Source organism: Sturnira hondurensis, unplaced genomic scaffold (genome assembly GCF_014824575.4).
Source record: "Sturnira hondurensis isolate 20B ecotype Veracruz unplaced genomic scaffold, ASM1482457v3 Scaffold0004136, whole genome shotgun sequence".
Taxonomy (NCBI): Eukaryota; Metazoa; Chordata; class Mammalia; order Chiroptera; family Phyllostomidae; genus Sturnira; species Sturnira hondurensis.
Window position 1 is genome coordinate 32,266,532 of NW_028076767.1, and position 21,155 is coordinate 32,287,686.

The window sequence follows — 21,155 nt, forward strand, 5'->3', positions numbered from 1 at the left end:
ACTTATCTCAGAAAAAGAAGATCAAAAGTATGAACAGCGAAATGAAAGGAAACGCACAACTATCAATAGCTGAACCTAAAAAATAAAATAAAATAAAAACAAACTAAACAAGCAATAGAACAGTAACAGAATCACAGAAATGGAGATCACATGGAGAGTTATTAGCAGTGTGGGGGAGGGGGAAGAATGGGGGAAAAGGTACAGGGAATAAGAAGCAGAAATGGTAGGTACAAAATAGACAGGAGGAGGTTAAAAATAGTATAGCACATGGAGAAGCCAACAAACTTATATGTACAGCCCATGGACATGAACTAAAAAAAGTATTCTGGGTGGAGGTGGGGTGCCAAGCAGAGGAGAATAAAGTGGAGAAGAAAATGGAACAACTGTAGTAGCATAATCAATAAAATATATCTTTAAAAAAGAAACCAAAAAAGAATGAGGAAACTTCTACCCTACTTCCTGACATGCAGCTCCAGGATGCTTGGAATAGAAGACACAGAGATTGGAGGAGGGTAAGTAAGCATGGGTGTGGTTGCAGTTTAGTTTGGAGATCAGGAAGTCACAGGAATTTGTATGCTATGGAGATAATTAGGTTTTTACTATGGTTTTCCTAATTGTGGTATATATACCTTTTTTAGTGACATGGATCTCTTTCAATTCTGATATATCTCTCATTCCCTAGTTTATACATGCAGATCCTCTTTAGCCTGCCATCCACTATGTGTTTGTTCATTTGGGGTATGCCTTTCTTGTGCAGTTTCCTTCTTTTAGTTTTACTTTACATTCATGCTCTAGTGAAATCTGTTTTCTCTTTAACTTAATTTTATTGATTTTTAAAAGATTTTATTTATTTATTTAGAGAGGGGGGAAAGGAAGGAGAAAGAGAGGGAGAAAAACATCAATGTGTGCTTGCCCCTCACATGTCCCCAACTGGGGACCTGGCCCACAGTCTAGGCATGTACGTTGAGTGAGAATCAAACCGGCAACCCTTTGGTTCACAGGCTTCTGCTCAATTCACTGAGCTATACCAGCCAGGGCTAATTATTTTTATCTATAGAAATACCATGCTTTTTTAAAAGGGATAGTTCTTTTAAAAAAGATTTTGTTTATTTATTTTCAGCTGGGGAAGGGAAGGAGAAAGATAGAGAGAAACATCAATGTGTGGTTGCTTCTCACATGACCCCTAATGGGGACCTGGCTCACAACCCAGGCATGTGCCCTAGACTGGGAATTGAACCAGCGACCCTTTGGATTGCAGGCCAACACCCAATCCACTGAGCTACACCAGCCAGGGCAAAATATCATGCTTTTTATTTTTAAAAAATTAGAAATAAAAAGTGCAATATAAAAAAAATGTAAAAATCCTAACATGCTATGCCAAAATGTTTATAGATTTCTCTTTCCAGTCTTACTATCATGAATATACATTCATATATGTTCATAAATTTAGTTGAAATCATATGGTATATTCAGTTTGATCTGACTTTTTTTTTTAGTATATATATGTGCTGCCGAAGCGAGCACGATTTGACTTTTTTTTAAGCTTAAATAAAGGGCTTGTTCCATTTTCTTAAATTCTTTGAATACAGCATTTTGAATAGTCACAATATATCATCTTGAATAGCAACATAATACTTATTTCATCTTTTACTTTATCACTTAATGAATATCTCTGTGTCATTGTAGTCTGAGCTTCAGATTATTTATATTTACTTCAGACCAGAATCTTAAAATGGATGAGAAAACAATATGGACACCTTTAAGATTTTTGTGTAATTTTTCTGGAAAGAATTTATTGTTGTAGGCCAGTTGGCATTCCAACCAGTATTTGTTCTTTCCAAGTGACTCTTGCCAGTATGGGGGAGGAAGAAACTTTCCTCTAATTTCCTAAATTCTATCAGTTGGTCTTATAAATTCTCATGAGACAGATAAACAAGAGAAAATAAACAAATTTAATTACATGTGTATGCATGGGAAACCCACATACATGAGAGAGTCAGGAGACGCCACATGTATGAGAGGTTCAAAGACAGAAGGAAAATGAGGTATATATGACATCCTAAGCCAAAGGGGAGGTAAGATGCCTTGAGGCTTCAGAGAGGAGGAAGGTCATTTCACAATGGTAAGAAGAGAAGATGTTCAGTAATTAGTAGTTTGCCTTGTCATGCAGATAGTTTTGGGGGTTTTTTGGTGATAACTCTTATGGGCAAGACCCCTAATTTAAATTCTTTAAGGGAGAAGGAAAAATTTCTGGTGAGCTTGCAGGGTCTTTTCTTTTTTTAAATATATTTTATTTATTGATTATGCTATTACAGTTGTCCCATTTCCCCCCCTTGATACTCCTCCACCCCGCACACCCCCTGCTACTTATATTTCCCCCGTTTAGTTCATGTCCATGTATCATACTTATAAGTTCTTTAGCTTCTTCTACATTTCCCATACTGTTCTTACCCTCCCCCTGTCTATTTTCTACCTACCATCTATGATACTTATACTCTGTACCTTTTCCCCCTCTCTCCTCCTCCTGTTGCCCTGTTGTTAACCCTCCATGTGATCTCCATTTCTGTGATTCTGTTCCTGTTAAAGTTGTTTGCTTAGTTTGCTTTTGTTTTTGTTTTAGGTGTGGTTGCTAGTAATTGTGAGTTTGCTGTCATTTTACTGTACATGTTTTTATCTTTTTCTTAGATAAGTCCCTTTAACATTTCATATAATAAGGGCTTGGTGATGATGAACTCCTTTAACTTGGCCTTATCTGAGAAGCACTTTATCTGCCCTTCCATTCTAAATGAAAGCTTTGCTGGATAAAGCAATCTTGGATGTAGTTCCTTGTCTTTCATGACTTGGAATACTTTTTTCCACCCCCTTCTTACCTGTAAGGTCTCTTTTGAGAAATCAGCTGACAGTCTGATGGGAAGTCCTTTTTAGGGAACTGCCTCCTTTTCCCTTGCTGCTTCTAAGATTTTCTCCTTATCTTTCATCTTGAGTAATGTAATGATGATGTGCCTTCGTGTGTGCTTCCTTGGGTCCAACTTCTTTGGGATTCTCTGAGCTTGCTGGACTTCCTGGAAGTCTATTTCCTTTGCTAGATTGGGGAAATTCTCCTTCATTATTTGTTCATATAAGTTTTCTACTTGTTGCTCTTCCTTTTCCCCTTCGGGTACCCCTATAATTCGGATGTTGGAATGTTTAAAGATGTCCTGGAGGTTCCTAAGCCTCTCCTCATTTTCTTAAATTCTTATTTCTTCATTGTTTTCTGATTGGATGTTTCTTCCTTCTGATCCACACCATTGATTTGAGTCCCAGTTTCCTTTCCATCACTACTGGTTCCCTGTACATTTGCTTTTATTTCACTTAGTGTAGCCTTCATTTTTTCACCTAATTTCTGACCAAATTCAACCAGTTCTGTGAGCATCCCGATTACCAGTGTTTTGAACTGTGTATCTGGTAGGTTGGCCATCTCTTCATCACTTAGTTGTATTTTTTCTGGAGCTTTGATCTGGTCTTTCATTTGGACCATTTTTTTGTCTTGATGTGCCTATTACGTATGAGGGGCAGAGCCTTAGTTGTTCACCAGGGCGGGCAACCCGGTTGCTTAGTTGTGATCCCGTATGTGGGGGAGGGGTCTGAGAGGGAACAGTGGCTCTTGCTCTGCTCTCTACTGGATTTCAGCCACTTCCTCTAGTACCTCCAAGCAAATTGGGCCCTTTTGGTTCTGATTCCCGTGTGGGTGGGTTTGTGTACGTTCTAGGACCGCAGAGGTCTCTCCAATGAACTGTCCTGTGAGGCTGGGAGTCTCTCCTGGTACCTCAACCTCCACAGCTGTTTTCGATTGGTGTTTTGAGGCTTTATTTCCCTGTGCTGGGCCCCTGATATGCGTGGTCTGTCTCGCCCCCCAGTTTCACCTGGTTTATCTGCGTGAGAATATGGGACCACCCAGTTCACCAGTCACCTTGGGCTGGCACCCCTCCATAACCACCGCCTGCTGGGTCCGCCAGCTGCTGCCTTGTGTGCCCCGGGTCTGCCAGCCACCACTTTTTTTTTTTTTTACCACAACCCCTTTCAATCTGGCCACCAGACTCCACCCCTCCTATTAGTCTGCATGAATGTGTCTACTTTAACTCCTTGGTTGTTGGAATGCCACACAGTTCAATTTTCTGTCAGTACTGGTTGTTTTTGTTTCTAAATTGTTGTTGCTCTTATTTTGGTTGTACAAGGAGGCACAGTATGCCTACCTATGCCTCCATCTTCGCGGGAAGTCCTAGCTTGCAGGGTCTTGATTGCCTTCAGCTTATAATAATTTACATGCCAAAGTGGCACATTTTGGGGAAGCCTATTCTGAACCCCCTACTGCAGCACTAAGTATTTCACATGATTGGTCTTTTCTGATTTGGAAAGTAAAAATGTTATCTCATATTCCATTTTTTAAAAATTGTATTTATTTTTAGAGAGAAGGAAAGGGAGGGAGAAGGAGAGGGAGAAAAACATTGGTGTGTGAGAGAGGTATCTATTGGTTGCCTCTTGCACGCTCCCAACGGGGGACCTGGCCCACAACCTAGGCATGTCCCCTGACCCAGAATCGAACTAGTCACCCTTAGATTTGCAGGCTGGTGCTCAACCCACTGAGCTACACCAGTCAAGGCTCGTAGTCCTTTGATTAGTGGGGATGGTCAGCACTTTTTCATGTATTTCCTTAGCTGTTTGTTTTTGTTCTGTAAATTTATCTGTTTAGGTTTTCAGAGTTTTTTAAATTGGGGTTTTAATTTTTTCATAGATATGTGAGTTCTTGTTTTAATCTTTTCTCTTATTTGTGCCCAAGTTTTTTTCTTCTTTTTTAAAGACTTATATTGTAGATTAAGGTTCACAGCAAAATTGAGCAGAAATGACAGAGTTCCCAAATACTCTGTGCCCTAAACATGCACAACTTCCCCACTGTTGACATCTTACAGCACAGAGGTGCAGTTATCACAGTTGGTTAACCTACATTTTGACACATTGTTATCACCTGAAGTCCATAGTTTGCATTAGGATTCACTCTTGGTGTACATTCTTTGGGTTTAGACAGATGTATAATGACATTGTATCATATACAGAATGATTTGACTGCCCTTAAAATCCTCTGTGTTCCACGTATTCATTCTCTTCCTCCTCCCTAACTCTTCAGCCACTGATCTTTTTACTGTCTCCATAGTTTTGCCTTCTCAAGAGTGTTATACAAGAGTATATGTAGCTTTTTCAGTTTGGTTTCTTTCACTTAGTTATATGCATTTAAGATTTCTCCGTATCTCTTCATGGCTTGATAGCTCTTCTTTTTAAGCTCTCAGTAATATTTCATTGTCTGGATGTCCTACAGTTTATTTATCCAGTCACGTACTGAAGGATATCTTGGTTGCTTCCAAATTTGACAATTATGAATAAAACTAGTATGTATATCTGTGTCTAGGTTTTTGTGTGGACATAATTTTTCAGCTCTCTTGAATAAATGGAGTAAATGGCAAGGATCACAATTGCTGGATCATATGTTAAGAGTATGTTTAGATTTATAAGAAATTACCAAACTGTCTTCCAAATTGTCTGTACCACTGTGTATTTCTACTAGCAATGAATGAGAGTTCCTATTGTTTCACATCCTCACCAGGATTTGTTGTTATCAGTGTTTTGGATTATGGCCATTCTGATAGGTGTGTAGTGGTATCCCATTGTTCTAATTTGCAATTCCCTGAGATAACATAAGTTGTTGGACAACTTTTTAAAAGTAGTTTTTAAAAAAGATTTTATTTATTTATTTTTAGAGAGGGGAAGGGAGAGAAACATCAATTTGTGGTTGCCTCTTGCATGCCCCAAACCAGGGACCTGGCCTACAACCTCGGTATGTGCCCTGACTGGGAATCGAACTGGCGACCCTTTGATTCACAGGCCCATGCTCAATCCACTGAGCTATACCATCCAGGGCTGAACAACTTTTTATATGCATACTTGCCATCCGTATTCCTTTCTTCTTCCTTCGTTTCTTTTAATTTTAGAGAAAGAGGAAGGGAGAGAGAAAGAGAGGGCGAGAAACATCAATGTGAGAGAGAAACATTGATTGGTTAGCTTCTATATGCATGCTGACTGGGGGCCAAACCTGCATCCTAGGCATGTGCCCTGACAGGGAATCGAACCAGTGACTTTTCAGGTTGTGAGACTCTGCTCAACTAATGGAGCCATACCAGCCATGGCTTCTTTGATGAGGTGTCTTTTCAGACCTTTGGACCATTTTAAAATCAGGTTGATAGTTTTCTTATTGTTAAGTTTTAAGAGTTTTTTTTGTATATTTTAGAAAACAATCCTTTAGCAGATGTGTCTTTTGCCAGATATTTTTCCCCCATCTGTGTCTTCTCATTCTCGTGTCCTTGTCTTTTGCAGAGCAGTTTTAAAATTTAATGAAGTTCTGCTTACTGATTATTTCTTTCGCGGATCATGTCCTTGGTGTTGTATCTACCAAATCATCACCAGACCCAAGGTCATCTAGATTTTCTCCTGTGTATCTTCCAGGTTTTGTAGTTTTGCATTTACATTTAGGTCTGTGATCCATTTTGAATTAATTTTTGTGGTTCCTCTGTGTCTAGATTTCTCTCTATTTTTTTATACCATATGACCAGTTGTTCCAGCACGATTTATTGACAAGACTGTCTTTGCTTTATTGTATTGTTTTTACTCCCTTGTCAAAGATCAATTGACTATGTTCATGTGGGTCTGTGTCTGGGTTCTGTCTTCTGCTCCATTGATCTGTTTTTCTTTCTCCAGCACCACATCGTCTTGATTACTGTTGCTTTATAGTAACTCTTGAAGGGGAATCGTGTTAGTTCTCCAACTTTGTTCTTCTTCAGCATTGAGTTGGCTATTCTCACTCTTTTGTCTCTCTATTATAAACTTTAGGATAAACTTTTCAGTATCTACAAAATAACTTGCTGGAATTTTGATTGAGATTGCATTGGATCTATACAATAGAGTGGGAAGAACTGACATCTTGATACACTGAGTCTTCCTATCCATGAACATTATTTATAATTGATTTCTTTTATATTTAAAAGCTTTTGTTTTTTCTGTTTTTAGGGATTTCGTTTGTAATGTTTGTGATTTCTTACACTGCCTTTATATTTTCCTTCCTCATCTTGAGCTTACATAAATGTTTATTTCCTTTTTAAAATGTACTTTCAGCATTTAATTCTTCAACTCAACTGGATTTTATTTTGGTATATGGAATGAGGTAATGGTCTAATCTCCTTTCCCAAAATAATGTATTTTTTCCAAAACCATTTTCTATTTATCAAGAATAGGCACATGTACATATACAGTAATCAGCCTTCCAATCTGTTTTCTAATTCTGTGGAAGAAATTGTATCCTTTCCCAGTTTTGGATTATGGTCAAATTGGAAGAATTGGGAATATGGTCAAATGTTATATGGCTGCACCTTGGGAAGGCCACCTGCTGAACCCATTTCCTGTTAGGCATGGTTGTTAGGTATATATGAACCACCTGCATGTCCCCACCCTTCCTCAGGAGAGGCATGTCCTGCCTCTTGTGGAGAGTTACTACCACATTGAATTACCTCTAGGCTGTGAGGCCCGTGAAGATAGGACGTGTGAGTGTATTGCTCCATGGTTGCTTCCCCTACTACCTGGCTCAGTGTAGGACCCAGAAATCTGAATGGACGAATGAGCCACTGTTAGTGGTGGAAATGTGCTATGGCCCTTTAATATGGTTTGAGGTAGAATAAAAGTTGAGAACAGCTATGTGATGTCTGCTCTGAAGGGTAGTACATTCATACAGCCACCTTATCTTCTCCATACTTCTCATTCTGAAAATGCTAAAGTTACACATAGCAGTCACCTGGAGAATTTTTAAAAGGACAGCTATGTAGATGTCACCTCTAGAGGTGCAGTCTGGCATGGAGTTTTTAAAAGTTCCTTGGGTGATTTTGCCCTGGCTGGTGTAGCTCAGTGGACTGAGCAGGGGCCTGCGAACCAGAAGATCGCGGTTCAATTCCCAGTCAGGTCATAAAAAAAAGTTCTTTGGGTGATTCTAACAGTGCAGCCAAGGTTGAGAATCACTGCTCAAAAAAGTTTGTTCTTATTAAGTCTTATTTATATTTATTTGAAGGTTCAATTGAGTAGTTGGATTCCTGAAGAAATGTACATACCAGCCTCAAAAAAAATCATTTGTCTCATGTGCATATATCAGTAGCTGGAGAGATTTTGCCCCAAATACTCATTTGATGAGTAGTTTGCACATAGTTACAATAATATAGAATCTTATCTAACATGGCTCTCTATTTTCCAGGTCAGCATGGATTCCTGGATCATTCTTGTTCTGCTTGGCAGTAGTCTGATACATGTCAGTGCCGACAACACAACCACAGGTAAATTGTCATTTAATAAGTCTGGTGTTCAGAGTAGAATTTTGCTTTTACATTTAATGACTCCCAATTGAAGACTTAGGTGATATTTAAGAAGGAAAAATATTAATGTCTTACTTAAAAATGATGGTAAAATGTCTTTGGAAGTCTCTGAGTCACAGTGAATGCTTATCATTGTGGTATATGCCATAGTACGTACTATGACATATACCATATACATACTAGTTTAAATAAACAAAAAGACCATGTATTCTTTTGGAGTTGGTAGAAAGGATCTAGTACCAGATAAAGTGTGTGTGGGAGGCGTGTGTATCCTGTGTGTGGGTGTACGCACTCATTTGTTCATTCTGTGTTTGGTTTCCAAGTGTTTGAGAGCTTACTAAGACTTGCTACTTTGTGTCTCAGAGCTTTTAAGCATCATATTCATGCGATGTTTCTTTATTTTCTTGGTGTTTGTAGTTTCACCTACAAGATCTGTTGAAGCATCAGTAGCAGAGTCAGTAAAAGAAGAGACCAAAGCTTCAAATCCTCCTCCTTCAGTAACTTTTTCCGTGACACCAACATTCAGCCCAAATCTAACTCTGGGATCTACCTATGTACCCACTGTTAATTCTTCAGATTCTGAGAATGGGACCACAAGAATAGCAAGCACCAATTCTGTAGTTACTACAGTTTCACCAAATGGAACGTGGCTTCCAGATAACCAGTTCACAGACGCCAGAACAGAGCCTTGGGAGGGGAATTCCAGCACTGCAGCAACCACTCCAGAAACCTTCACTCCTTCAGGTACTAGAGATGGTTTCTATTTCTTCTTTCTTTTGTTCTTTGAGCTTATTCACCTTTATTATTTTTGTTTGTGTTTCCTAGCCATAAAAGTTCTTGAAATAAGTAAAATTGCCCAAATGAAGTAATGAAATCTAGATATAGGGAATTCTCAGGACTATCTGGTTAATATAGGGTTAAGAGGAAAGAAGAGAGATTCTGAAGAATGTCCCGCTTTGCATGGGTTCCTCGTTAGATCAGAGAGGTTTAATCATGTTTAAAGGTAGAGGCGAAGGTTGAAAATATAAGAGAAAGAGGGGATCTAATTGATGATGCAAAAGACTGAAGATGAGCCCTGGGTGGTGTGGCTCAGTGGATTGAGTGCCGGCCAGCAAACCAAAGGGTTTCTGGTTCCATTCCTAGTCAGGGCATATGCTGGCGTTACAGGCCAGGTCTCCAGTAGGGGGTGTTGGAGAGGCAACCACACATTGATGTCTCTCCCTCTCTTTCTCCCTTCTCCTCTCTCTAAAAAATAAATAAAATCTTAAAAAAGAGAGAGACTGAAGATGCAAGTATACAGAAACCAGGTAATGGCATTATCCCTGAAAATGAAAGGATCTGTGGAGACCATGGGAACGAAAATGGGTCTGGATGTCCAAAATAATTAGATGTAGAGTGGGAGAGTTAGAGGAGTGAGGTTAGAGGGCCCCCCGGGAAACAGTTGAGTTGCAGTGGGTTCAGGGCTTCAGCCCAGCTCCAGCAAAGCATATCAGCAGAGAGTTCTCAGAAAAAGAAATATAAATGTTATTTCCAAATGTGAAAAGATGCTCAACCTTACTCAGTAAAATGCAAATTAAAGCTATACTGAGCTGCTGATTTTCACCTGACAGATTTAAGTTTGATATTTTACTGCACTGAAGAGAGAGCAGAAGAACAGGCACCCTGATAACACTGTGTGTGGTACTGTATTTCCCAGTAGAGAGAAATCGGACAATATCCATTAGTTTACAGATGCACCTTTAAAATAATTTATCCTACCCATATTGCCATGTATGCTTGAAATGAGAACTTGTATTCTTTGTGAGAGTACTCTGAAAACAACCTTAATGTACACTGATAAGGAAGACTGGATAAATACATTAAGGTATATCTATATAATGAAGCACTTCTTTACTATAATATAGAACAAGTACAGGGTCTGGCACAAATAATGCATCTTTTTTATTGAAAAATGTGAACATGTAATTCTGTAACGTAATATCATACTCAGGCACACCATATGGCATTTTAGGTAAAATGTTCAAATTAAAACTACAAATTATTACACCCATTTTGTTACCCTAACAACCACTGTCAAGCAGGCCTTACTTCTGCCAGGCCCTATATAATAGGCTAACTGAAAAAAAGCAGTGCGAGGAAATGTACACAATATACTTATATGGAAGAAAAAGAAATCTATATTTACATATTTGCTTCTTTTAAGAAGGTGAAAAACAAAAAACTCAAAGCAAAGTTTAATAGGAAAGAAAAAGAAGATTAAAGGATTAATTTGGGATATGTCTCATATTCAAATAATAGAAGTTTTGGAAGATGTGAACACAGAAATTAGAAGGGAAAAGTAGAAAACTAAATTAATAAAAATATAAGGCAATTATTAAACCCAAAAAAGATAGTACAAGAAAAGGAAAATAAGCACATTATACCTGTACCTCAGCAGGTAATAATATTTTATAGTCATAAAATATTGATTTAACCAGAAATTACCATGTAATAATTATGGAAGGATTGGTAAAATGGTGGTGATGAGTAAAATGTGTGGTTTCAGACTATGACATCCCGACGTACAATAAATGTTTATTTGTGTTTTACTGATTGTGAATAGATGTCACCAGTGAAATGCAGTTGCAGTCTCCTCGGAGACATGAAATGTGTTCATTGTATTAGAATATTAGACTTTTCTGACTGATTTAAAAAAGACTTTTAATGTTAGGAAAATGAGCCCTTTGCCTACTTGTGATAAAGCTACAAATATTTCCGCTCAGTTGGCTATCTAGCTTTTCTGTATTGCAGAAACTATCATTAGCAATTTCTAAATTTTTTAATTTAAAAATTTATCACTTTCAACTAAATGCTTTCTAGATATTAGATCATGTTTAATAAGGCTTTTCTGACTCCAGTATTATCAAGTATATTTCCTTATATTTTCTTCTAGATTTCTATTGTTTTTTATGTGTGTGTTGCATCTGCATGTGTTTGCATGTGTGTGCTGAAATCTTGGATCTATCTGGAATGTATTCTGATGTAAAGTGTGAACTATGCATTGTTTTTCCTAAATGGTTAACTGCTTGTCCCAATACCCTTTAATGAACAATATATTTTTACCTCACTCATTCCAATGCTACCTCTCATATATTGAATTCTGATATGTATTTAGGTTCCCATATGTATTTTCTCTTAATCTTTTTCTCTGGCCATGTACAAAATCTCACTGTTGAAATAATTGTAACTTTGTAAAATAATGAACATCTGATAAAGAATTTGGCTAGCAATTCTCGATTATTTTTCTTTGTGAACATTAAATAATCAACTTGTACAGCAGGGAAAAAGGTTTTTATTGGTCTTGTGAAATAGATTAACAGGGCAATTGACATCTTTAAGTCTTTCTATCCAAGAATTCAGGGTAGTCTATTTGCTGGCCTTATTTTGTATTACTTGAAAGTGTTCAAAGTTTTTGCTACTGATATTGCACATGTTTTGTTTCTAATATTTTGAAAGGTTTTTTTACTTCTGTTTTTTTCTTTGCTAGTATAAATGGAGTACTTTCTTGCATTGTTTAAGAAGATAATTTTTTATTGAGCTATAATTGGTATAACATTGTTTTAGTTTTAGGTATATTTAGGTATATTTTTAAAAATATGTTTTATTGATTATGCTATTACCGTTGTCCCATTTTTTCCTCCCCTTTAATCCCCTCTACCCTGTACCCCAACTCCCACCAGCATTCCCCAACCTTAGTTCATGTCCATGGGCCATACATATAAGTTCACTGGCTTCTCCATTTGCTGTACTATTCTTAACCTCCCCCTGTCTATTTTGTACCTACCATTTCTGCTTCTTTTTTTTTAAGATTTTATTTATTTATTTTTAGAGGGGAAGAGAAGGAGAGAGGGAGAGAGAAATATCAATGTATGGTTGCTTCTCGTGAGTCCCCTGCTGGCCTGCAACCTAGGCACGTGCCCTGACTGGGAATCAAACCTGTTATTTGGTCCACAGGCCCATGCTCAATCCACTGAGCTAAACTAGCCAGGGCCATTTCTGCTTCTTACTCCCTGTACCTTTTCTTTCATTCTTTCCCCTCCCCCACACTGCTAATAACCCTCCGTGTGATCTCCATTTCTGTGATTGTTACTGTTCTAGTTGCTTGTTTAATTTCTTTTTGTTTTTGTTGGTTTTTTTTAAGGTTCAATTGTTGATAGTTGTGCATTTCTTTTCATTTCACTGTTCATATTTTTGATCTCCTTCTTCTTCTTAGATAAGTTCCTTTAACATATATAATAAGGGCTTGGTGATGATGAACTTCTTCAGCTTGACTTTATCTGGGAAGCACTTTATCTGCCATTCCATTCTAAATGATAGCTTTGCTGGATAGGGTAGTCTTGGATGTAGGTCATTGCCTTTCATGACTTGGAATACTTCTTTCCAGCGCCTTCTTGCCTATGAGGTCTCTTTTGAGAAATCAACTGACAGTCTTATGGGCACTCCTTTGTAGGGAACTGTCTCCTTTTCTCTTGCTGCTTCTAAGATTTTCTCCTTATCTTTCATCTTGAGTAATGTAATGATGATGTGCCTTGGTGTGCGCTTCCTTGGGTCCAGCTTCTTTGGGATTCTCTGAGCTTGCTGAACTTTCTGGAAGTCTATTTCCTTGGTCAGATTGGGGAAGTTCTCCTTTATTCATTATTTTTTCAAATAAATTTTCAATTTCTTGCTCTTTCTCTTCTCCTGCTGGCACCCCTGTGATTCAGATGTTGGAACGTTTAAAGTTGTCCTGGAGGTTTCTTAGCTCTCCTCATTTTTTTGAGTTCTTGTTTCTCCATTCTGTTCTGGTTGAATGTTTCTTTCTTCCTTCTGGTCCAAATTGTTGATTTGAGTCCTGGTTCCCTTCCTGTCACTGTTTGTTCCCTGTACATTTTCCTCGATTTCACTTAGCATAGCCTTCATTTTTTCATATTCAACCAGTTCTGAGAGCATCCTGATTACCAGTGTTTTGAACTCTGCATCTGATAGATTGGCTATCTCTTCATCGCTTAGTTGTATTTTTTCTGGAGCTTTGATCAGTTCTTTCATTTGGGCCATTCTTTTGTCTGGCGTGGCTGTTACATAGTAAGGGGTGGAGCCTTAGGTGGTCACCAGGGCAAGTCAACCCATGTCACTGTGTTGTGACCCTATATGTGGGGGAGGGGTCCAAGAGGGTACAGTGCCACTTGGCTCCACCCTCTGCTGTTTTTCGGTCACTTCCTCCACTACCTACAATCAAATTTGGTCCTTCTGGTGCTGATTTCTGTTTGGTAACCTTCTGTACGTTCTAGGACCCTGTTGCTCTCTCCAGTGAGCTCTTCTGTGAGGCTGGGAGCTTCTCCTGCTACTGCCTCAACCCCCACAGGTGTTCTCAGTCGGAGGTTTTTTTGGCGTTTTTTTTTTTAAGATTTTAATTTATGTATCTTTAGAGGGGAAGGGAAGGAGAAAGGGAGAGAAATATCAACGTATGGTTGCCTCTCATGAGTCCCCTGCTGGGAACTGGCCTGCAACCCAGGCATGTGCCCTGACTGGGAATCAAACCGCGATCCTCTGGTTCGTAGGCCCTCACTCAGTCCACTGAGCTATGCCAGCCAGGGCTCAGTCAGACGGTTTGAGACTTTATTTCCCCGAGCTGGAACCCTGGGTTGTGTTGTCTGTCTTGCTCCCCAGTTGTTCCTCCCAGTTTGTCTGCACTCAGATGTGGGACTGCCCAGTCTACAAATTACCATCTTGCCCGTCCCCATCCTCCAGCTGCTGCCTTGCTACGTGAGTCCTCTCTGCCAGCCTGCTGGTCTACGCCCCTCCAATCAGTCTGGATGAATGTTTCTTCTTTAACTCCTTGGTTGTTGGACTTCTATACAGTTTGATTTTCTGTCAGTTCTGGTTATTTTTTATTTTTATTTTTTAAATTTGTTGTTGTCCTTCTTTTTGTTGTGTGAGGAGGCTTAGTGTATCTGCCTATGCCTCCATCTTGGCTGGAAGTTCTAGACTTGCTAGACTATTGATTTATACAGTTATTTTTATACTGGTCATCTTAATAAATTTCTTAGCATTTGAGATAATTTTCTTCAGTTATCATAAGTCTTCAAATCATCTCATCTGCAAATATCTATGCCTAATTTTTAGATCTCTTTTTCTCTTGTGTTTAAATGAAATGACAAATACCCTCAAGACAGAGTTAGGAAACAAAAGCAGACAGCCTTGTCTTGTACCTGACTCTGTAAGGGATACTCAGTGGTTTTCCATTAAACAGGGTCCTGACTCTGGAGTTGAGACAAACATTTATTATGTTCAGGATTTGTCACTTATTTCTATTTTAAATAGCATTTATGTCAAGAATGGGTGTTAAATTTTGCTAGTTGCTTGTTCAGCATCACTGAGCAAGATCTATATGATTTTTGTTTTTATCATATGCCATGATGAATCATATTAATAGATTTACTGTTTTTGATTTGTTTACATTTCTGCAAAACAACTGTATTTGGTTATGTTGTGTTGTTCTTTAATGAACTGTTGGAATTTGTTTGATAATTATTTTATTTGGGATTTTTCCATTGAAAGACATAAGTTATTTCTAAATTAATTTGGTCTGTGTGTTTCCTTTGTATTTGTACTATATTTCGGTAAATTTTAGTTGTCACTACTTTTTTTGCTTCATGAAAGAATTGGGTTTACCTAGAAAAACCATGCATTTCATTCATGTTTTCAAAGTTATTTGAATAGATTTAAGGAAAAGTCATCTCTTAGGATTAATTTCTTACATAGCTATGAATATTTATGTTATGTATATAAGGGTTTGTTTGTTTGTTTAGGTTGGCTACCCATTTATCTGTTTCATTGCTTTTTTTTTCCTCCTAAGAACCTGCTATTGTATATTTATTACTTTGGTCTTTTTCACTTTTTATTTTACTGATTTCATTTTTATTCTTATTCCTTTTCTCACTTCTTACATTTATTTTGTGCTTTTTCTGTCTTCCTGAATTGAAGGCTTAATTTGTTTGTTTTTTATTCTTCCCAGTTAATTAATATATTTAATTCTATGAGTTATTTGTAAGCAGAGCTTTAGCCATATCCTGTGAGTGTTCCTGTAGGTACTTGTATTAGTTAGGATGCAGTCTAAGCTACTCTGACAAAGATACTAAAATTCAGTGACTAGAATTAAGACAAAAGTTTAATTAATTAATTAAATTAAAATTCTTTCTCTCCCCTGTCCACATTCTAGAGGTAGACAGGGGACTTTGCCTCATCTATAACCGAGTTCCTGATTTCTTGTGGCTCTATCATTCCGACAAAATTGTTCTCATCTGTTTGGTTAAAGGTGTCTCTCATCATTGGGTTCTGGATTTAGCCCCTGGGAAGGGTGAACAGAGGCAATGGAGACTATTTATTTATTTCTTTTGCAAGGGATATAACCAGAAGTTGCCTTCATCACTTTTGCTCAGATCCCATTGGCTTGAATTCTTCATGTGACTCCTACACAACACAAAGGAGTCTCAGCTATGTAGTCTCTAGCTAGACTAGCTTTGCACTTGCTAAGAAAACAAAACGTGTTCTGTACCAAAGACAAGAGAAGGAGGAGACTGATACTGGAGAGAATTGGTGGATTTTGCCACAAGACTGATTTTATTTTTTAGGTGTTTTGCAATTTGGTTTTGCGTTTAATTTTCAAGTATTTCTTTGTTAAATCTAGCTTTACTGTATTATCATAAAAGAATAGTGTCTGTATTATTTCTACTGCAGGGAATTTATAAGGGCTTGTGGATATTCCATAAGCCTTTGAAAAGGTTTTTTCCTTTTAGTATATAGAATTTGGTCTATACCAATTAGATTTTATTGCTTGTTATCATTTAGGTCTTTCATATCCTTAATTATGTGCTGTTGCATTTTAATGACCTAAAAGACATAAAGACCTCTGATACCATTGTTTGTATTTCTCCTTATATTCTTGTACTTTTTATGACTATTGATACTGCATTGTTTTTATACTCACAGGGAAGGACAAACCACTGATTAAAGTTTAGTGAATCTGGGCAGTCTTGTTCCCCAGTTGTTGAGGGTGCCTCATTCTAGCTCCAGTATATACAAAGAGTAAAGTATCTGTGTTCCTAGAGTTTATTTTGTCTTACTTTCGATTGATAGTAATGTTTTTCTTTAATTTGAGTGAATGTTTCTATTTTTCACTTGTTAATACAGGTAATTCTGACTCCAAGGAGAAAAAAGGTGAGCCACTCACCTTATGCCTAACCCGTTTACAGTGTATAATACGTCATTTTGTATAATATGTCATCTTTCTTGTTCACAGTCTATGGTAACTTCGTGCATCCGTGACTGTTATATGTGTACTTTTCCTTAACTTGTTTTCATATTAACCTCATAGAAAAGAGTAACAGAAGCAAGTACTCATTATGTATTTAAATTAGATTATAGACTCTAATAGCTATGATGCATTTTATCAAGTAATAAAACAACTATCTTTATCATGTCACCTTATTAATCTTTGGTGACATTAGGCCATAATTTATACTCCATAGTTAATTACTCACTTCTAGGCCATAGTTACCTTTAAACAACCTCTGCCTTTGTGTTGTTTTACCCTACTGTATAAAATATTGACCTTTTGTCACTTTATATAGATTTTATGGATTCTCAGCCTTTTAGCGTAAAGCCGCTATGACTGGAGATGCTGTGTCAGCGGTCTAAGCAATACTGCCAAATCCCTGATCACCAGAGAACAAAGGATGGGGGTTCCCATCTGTAGAAGTGGCGCGTTTTGCCTAGGACAACAGTAGAGCTGCAAAAAGCATAAGAGAGAGAAAAATCATCTAACAGTCTAAGAAATGAAAATTGCATTTAAGTTTAGAAAATGTTAATCTGTGAAACAATCTTTCTCATCATGATTTTTTATTTTTATCAGATGAGACTTTTTGAGGTATTTTTTTCTGATTCCATTAAACTGTGCACATTTTTTTCCTGCATAATTAAGTAATGGAACATTTGAAGGCTTATGAAGTCCCTTTAAGTAGGGAGCATATGAATCAGAAAAGTAGACCCTGGCTGGTGTAGCTCAGTGGATTGAGCACGGTCCCATGAACCAAAGGATCATAGTTCAATTCCCAGTCAGGGCACATGCCTGGATTGCAGGCCAGTTCCCAAGCAAGGGATACACTAGAGGCAACCATACATTGATATTTCTCTCCCACTCTCCTTCCCTTCCCCTATAAAGATAAATAAATAAAATCTTAAAGAAAGAAGGCAAAGTAGTTACTCTAATCCTTTATGTGTTGTCCATCTGCCACCATATTTGGTATGGAATAATAAGGCATCACCATGCTGTGTATGGAGTTCCCTCAACTTTCGAGCTCTCCCTCCCTAAATTTAGGAAGTAGATTGGATTAAATGCAGTATCCTGGCTATTCTTGCTCTCTTACCAGGTTCTGACTACAATGTATAAGTTTATAAATTTACATTGGAGCAGATACTGATATTTTCTCCCTAAAACTGTTCTTTTAATCAATCTTACAATAAAGTTGAAAGACAACGTGGTAGGCTTCAACATTAAACATGAGATCTGTGATTTCTTCTGCTTAGTGTTTATTTTCTCAATATTCAGCCTTTCTCTTGCCCCAGTTATATCCCTATTTTACCTAGGTAACTAATATGGATTTGAATAGTTTCAATATTGTGATCAAGAAGAAATAAAATTTCACTAATTATAAAGATTATTGCTGTGACATACTAAAGTAATAAATTTCCTTGTAAATTAAAAAATTAATTTTGTATTATTACCTTTGATCAAACAGGAAAATGAAGAGGTATACATATTCTCATAAGTTGCTAAAGCCCCATATGTAATGACGATTTTACCAGAGCAGATCTTATTGTATTGCTATAAAAACTTTTTTTATTAAACAAACTTTCTTTTCTTTTCTAAATTAGAAAAAAATTTTTTTAATTTTTAGGGAGAGAAAGAGAAACATCAGTGTGTGAGAAAAGCATTAACTGGTTGCCTGTCTCACAAGCCCCAACTGGGGACAACTGTTGGCTTATGTGTAAGCCCTGAAAGGGAATTGACTTTTTGCTCCATGGGATAGTGCTCAGCCAACTGAGACTAGCCTGGGTCAGGGCAGTCTTGCTGTGAATTTTGATGTCACATTCAGTATTTAAAGACAAATGCTTTTTGAGAAATGAGGCAATTGTTTAGAAATATTTGCATTATAATGGGTTCGCTGAGCAAATCATTTTTGTGTGGATTCACTTAAGTTTTTACGTACTGGCCTTTGTGATGCTTTTGAACAGCAGTGGCTGGGAAGGGAGGGAGAGAGCGTGCCACAGGAACATCCATGTGAGAGAGAAACATCTAAGATCAGTTGCCTCTCCTATGCACCCGGACCTCACCCCAACAGGAGGAACCTGCAACCTAGGCATGTGCCCTGACTGGGAATTGAACCTGCGACCTTTATGGGAGGGTGCTCCAACCCACTGAGCCACACTGGCCAAGGCATGACTGGTGTTTGAATTGTCAAAGCAGAAAGGAAGAAAAGGAGAGGAAGGGAGACAGGCAACTTTCCTTCCTTTCTTTTGAAGTCCAAGAACTGATATTTTCTTGTGTATATATTTTTTTAAAATGTATTCCAAATTACTTTGGAATATATTTTGAATGCATTGATAAAACCAGCTTTTGTTCTAATTGTGATTAAAATATATAAAAATAGCCCTGGCTGGCGGAGCTCAGTGGGTTGAGCGCAGGCCTGCGAACCACATGATCGCGGTTCGATTCCCAGTCAGGGCACATGCCTGGGTTGCAGGCCAGTTCCTGGCAGGGAACGCACGAGAGGCAACCATACATTGATGCTTCTCTCCTTCTCTCCTTCCCTTCCCCTCTAAAGATAAATAAATAAAATCTTTTAAAATATATATATATATATATATATATATATATATATATATATAAAATTTGCCATTTTAACTGTGTAGGTCAGTGTCATTCATGTTGTTGTGCAACCACCGCCAACCTTTCATCTCCAGAATTTTTTTGTTATCCCAGACTGCAGCTCTGTGACCCATTTAACACTTATCCCATTTCTCCTTCCCATAGTCCCTGATAACCACCATTCTGCTCTCTGTCTTTATGGATTTCAGTATTCCAGGTACCTAATTTAAGTGGAATCATACAATATTTGTCCTTTTGTTACCAGTTCATCATTTTGTTTTTTGTTTTTCAAAACATTTTTACTGTTGTTACTTTGGATGATTTATGTAATACATAGTAATGCATAAATTCACTTCTGGCATTATCTACCAAGTATCTACCAAGTACCTCTTTACCATGAAGACAGTGGTCATGAGTATACTCTCTAGCTGTTATTTAGTCTTCGCATAGTTTTGCATCTCAATTTTATTAGTTTTGTTCTAGGGAAAACAAACTCTGAGACAGAGATTTGCATGCAGCAAGTTTATTGGGAAGTATTTTCTCTCTATGGCACCTGTGAGGCAGTCAAGGTAGTATTATTGGGTATAGAGAGGAAATGAGATGTCAATGAGAGCAAAGGCAGCAAAGGCCTCAGCCGGTCCCACAGGAAGCTTTAGAGCTGGAATTGGGGGTAGGGGGAGCTTCTCCTCTGGGTCAGGCTACTCTCTTAGGTCAAGAGTAATTCCTAGGGAAGAACTTGGCTGAGAGCCATTAACTACTAATCCTCCCAGAAGCTGGGAGAATGGGTTCTTTGGTCCTCAAGGAGAATCTGTAACATCTACTACTATTCCCATGAAGTTTGAGCAAGATAGTGATGCATTCTCCCATTCATAAATAAAGATTTTTCCATCTAAGAAAATGCTATTGAGTAATTTTAATATATGTATGCAAGCTGGGGAGTGAGTGGCATAGTGGAATATTTGGAGAGGCAGTGTATGTAGTGGTTTTAAAAAGCATGGGCTTTGGAGCTAAACCACCTGGGTTTGTGTGTTCTTGACTCTACCAGTTACCAGCAGGGTGGGATGGGTGTTTACCTTCCCTGAGCCTCCAAATTCAACCATTTGCAAACAGGAACAGAGTTTTCTTTATAGGGCTATTGTGAAGAATGAAGTAACACAAAGTGCTTGGCCTAGTGCTAGGTTGGCATGTGGCCTTGCTTAGCAAGTGTTTCTGTTACATTGCTACCTACTACTATCTCCACTGTTACTATTACTATTAGATGGCAGGCTAAGGAGATCAGGAGTCTTAGCCATTCATTCAGAACTCGCAGAAACAAGGATACTCCTGGGGTTCCTAGAGGCTGATGTGCAAGGCAGCTCCTAAGGCAAGGTCATCTAGCAACCAAACATGCCAGCACAACTGTAGACATTACCTAACATTCTGCCCTGCACATTTTAAACAAAACTCTCCATAACTTACTTTTTATTTTAATCGTTTTTTTATAATAGGATTTTTACATGAAGACCTTATAACTGATATTTGTTAAAGAGCAAGAACACTGTGGGGTGGAAGGGGAGTGATGGGGGAAAATGAAGACAACTCTACTTGAACAACAAAAAAGAAGAGGAAAAAAGAACATTGGATAAAGCTGTTAACCATACTTGAAATTATTTTAGCTGTACATTAAGTCCTTAACACTACCGATAGGTTCTGCTATGTATAACAAAACTAAGTTCCTAGACTATAGCATCAATGCTATGATGAAATGACATTGAATGAAACAGCGTTATTTG

The 21,155-nt window shown here is 37.8% G+C and overlaps 1 protein-coding gene across 3 annotated transcripts in view; it reads left to right on the forward strand.

Moving 5' to 3' along the window:
• PTPRA (protein tyrosine phosphatase receptor type A) overlaps nt 1-21,155 on the forward strand; it is a 142,334-nt gene that overhangs the window by 63,843 nt on the left and 57,336 nt on the right. The window contains exons 3-5 of one of the 3 annotated variants that reach the window (XM_037044322.1): nt 8,321-8,399; nt 8,856-9,182; nt 16,647-16,673. In XM_037044322.1, the coding sequence (XP_036900217.1) occupies nt 8,321-8,399; nt 8,856-9,182; nt 16,647-16,673 (433 nt within the window). Of the gene's footprint in view, nt 1-8,320; nt 8,400-8,846; nt 9,183-16,646; nt 16,674-21,155 lie in introns of all 3 variants that reach the window. The other 2 variants (XM_037044323.1, XM_037044324.1) reach the window with 2 other exon arrangements.